At 41.5% G+C, this 1,807-nt stretch overlaps 1 protein-coding gene across 1 annotated transcript; it reads left to right on the forward strand.

Annotated features, from left to right (window-relative positions):
• Nucleotides 1-1,129: 1,129 nt before the first annotated feature.
• Nucleotides 1,130-1,240, forward strand: LOC120520534 (dolichyl-diphosphooligosaccharide--protein glycosyltransferase subunit 4-like). Its single transcript, XM_039742831.1, has one exon. The coding sequence runs from the start codon at nucleotides 1,130-1,132 to the stop codon at nucleotides 1,238-1,240; it is 111 nt and encodes a 36-aa protein (XP_039598765.1).
• The last annotated feature ends 567 nt before the right edge of the window (nucleotides 1,241-1,807 follow it).

Raw genomic sequence — 1,807 nt, forward strand, 5'->3', positions numbered from 1 at the left:
GTGACTCATTCATCTATACACTCAGGAGATGCTGCTGAACATTTTGATATGCAACTTGTGTATATTAAACCTTTTTTTCAATATCTTGGTATGTCCATCCTTTGCGTAGAGCACTTTAAAACACTGCTGAAAACACATTTCTTTAACATGGCCTTTTTATAACTTAATTTTAATCTTAATTTAACTTAATCCTGATACTCTATATGTTCAATTTCCTCAAAATAACTATTCATGGTGGCTCTAAAATCGGTACTGACCCCTACTCTCTTTTCTGTTTCTTTTTCCAGTTTCTTTGTGGTGGTGGGCTGCGCCACCTCCACCTACTCAAAGCTTCATTATGCTCCAACAATGATGGATGGATTAAAAGTCAGAAGTCTACGTGACCATCATCATCATCAAGCCCTTCCGTGAGAATCCTAAATCCAAAGAGGACTGTTTCATTTATGTTAGGTAGAATGTCCAGAGGGGACTGGGCGGTCTCATGGTCTAGAATCCCTACAGATTTTATTTTTTTCTCCAGCTGTCTGGAGTTTTTTTGTTTTTTCTGTCCCCCCTGGCTATTGAACCTTACTCTTATTCGATGTTAATTAATGTTGATTCCAATTGTTGATGAAACGGACATCCTTCTTCTTGCAGAAACCCTGTAGCCAGTTGTTCAATCCTAGCAGACGACTGTAGTACTCGTTGGATCGTCTGATGAGAGGTAGTGGACCCGAAACGAAGATCTTTGCCGATGGGGTCCTCTCCTTCGTGTCTTTAATCAAAGCTGCAAAGTCAGCCTTCAGGATTTTTGATTTACGTCGATCTCCTCTGTGCCCCCATCTTAAGGACTCCACGTTGGAACAAATGACATACATAAGGGTAGACTGTCAGTTCTGCGATCCAAATTCAAAGAGTTAGGTACTAAGCTGAGGAGCAGAACTGACAAGGTAGTCTTCACCGAAGTTCTGCCTGTGCCATGCGCCAGTCCAGGTAAGATTGAGATTAGAAGGCTTAACGCGTGGCTCAAATCTTGGTGCAGGGTAGAAGGGTATAGGTTTATGGGGCATTGGGACTCCTTTTGGAACAGATGGGACCTGTGGCTGTTTGCTGTAGGAAGGTGCGTTTCAGTGACTCTTGTACCACAAACATGGTGACAGATGTGGAGCTGGCAATATTTGCAAACATGTTAGGAGTTTCCCTATTCCTGCTGGTAGTCCTGTACCCTTATGTGGCTGTCAACAACCCCAAGAAAGTTTAATGAACATGTCGAGGAGCATAAAAGGATGGAAAACACAATCAAGAATTTCTGCAGAAGGAACAGATTTCAAATTATGGACACTAGATTTCGTTAGTGTTTTATTTTTGTAAATTGTTGTTGAAAAATGCTCAGTTGTTTCTAAATTTTTTTATTGTGCAATGATTATATCATGGTGTAAAATTTGCCATTGTAGGTATTGTGTGATTAACCTCTCATTTATGAATGAATACATGAGAAAATGGTTAACTTAATTTAAATGTTGAGAGGGGACTGGGTGGTCTCATGGTCTGGGGTTGAAAAGATAAAACAGAAATCTGCCACAAAGAGAAAGACACATATTCGTCTTTCAGACCAAAGACAGTCTCTTGCTTGGGAACTGGTGGCTTGAGATTTGGTGTCTGTGCCAATTTAGAGAGAGGCTGGAAACAGTGAAAAAGAGAAGCATGCCAACGAACGTTGACTCCCGCCCCAGGGGGATGCGTGCATTTATCAGACCAAAAACTCAGCCGGACCTCTTCAATACAAGGCCGTGTTTTGAGGTCAGAGTCTATGCCTGTCCAGGAAGAG

The sequence above is a fragment of the Polypterus senegalus genome, unplaced genomic scaffold (assembly GCF_016835505.1).
Source record: "Polypterus senegalus isolate Bchr_013 unplaced genomic scaffold, ASM1683550v1 scaffold_628, whole genome shotgun sequence".
NCBI lineage: Eukaryota > Metazoa > Chordata > Cladistia > Polypteriformes > Polypteridae > Polypterus > Polypterus senegalus.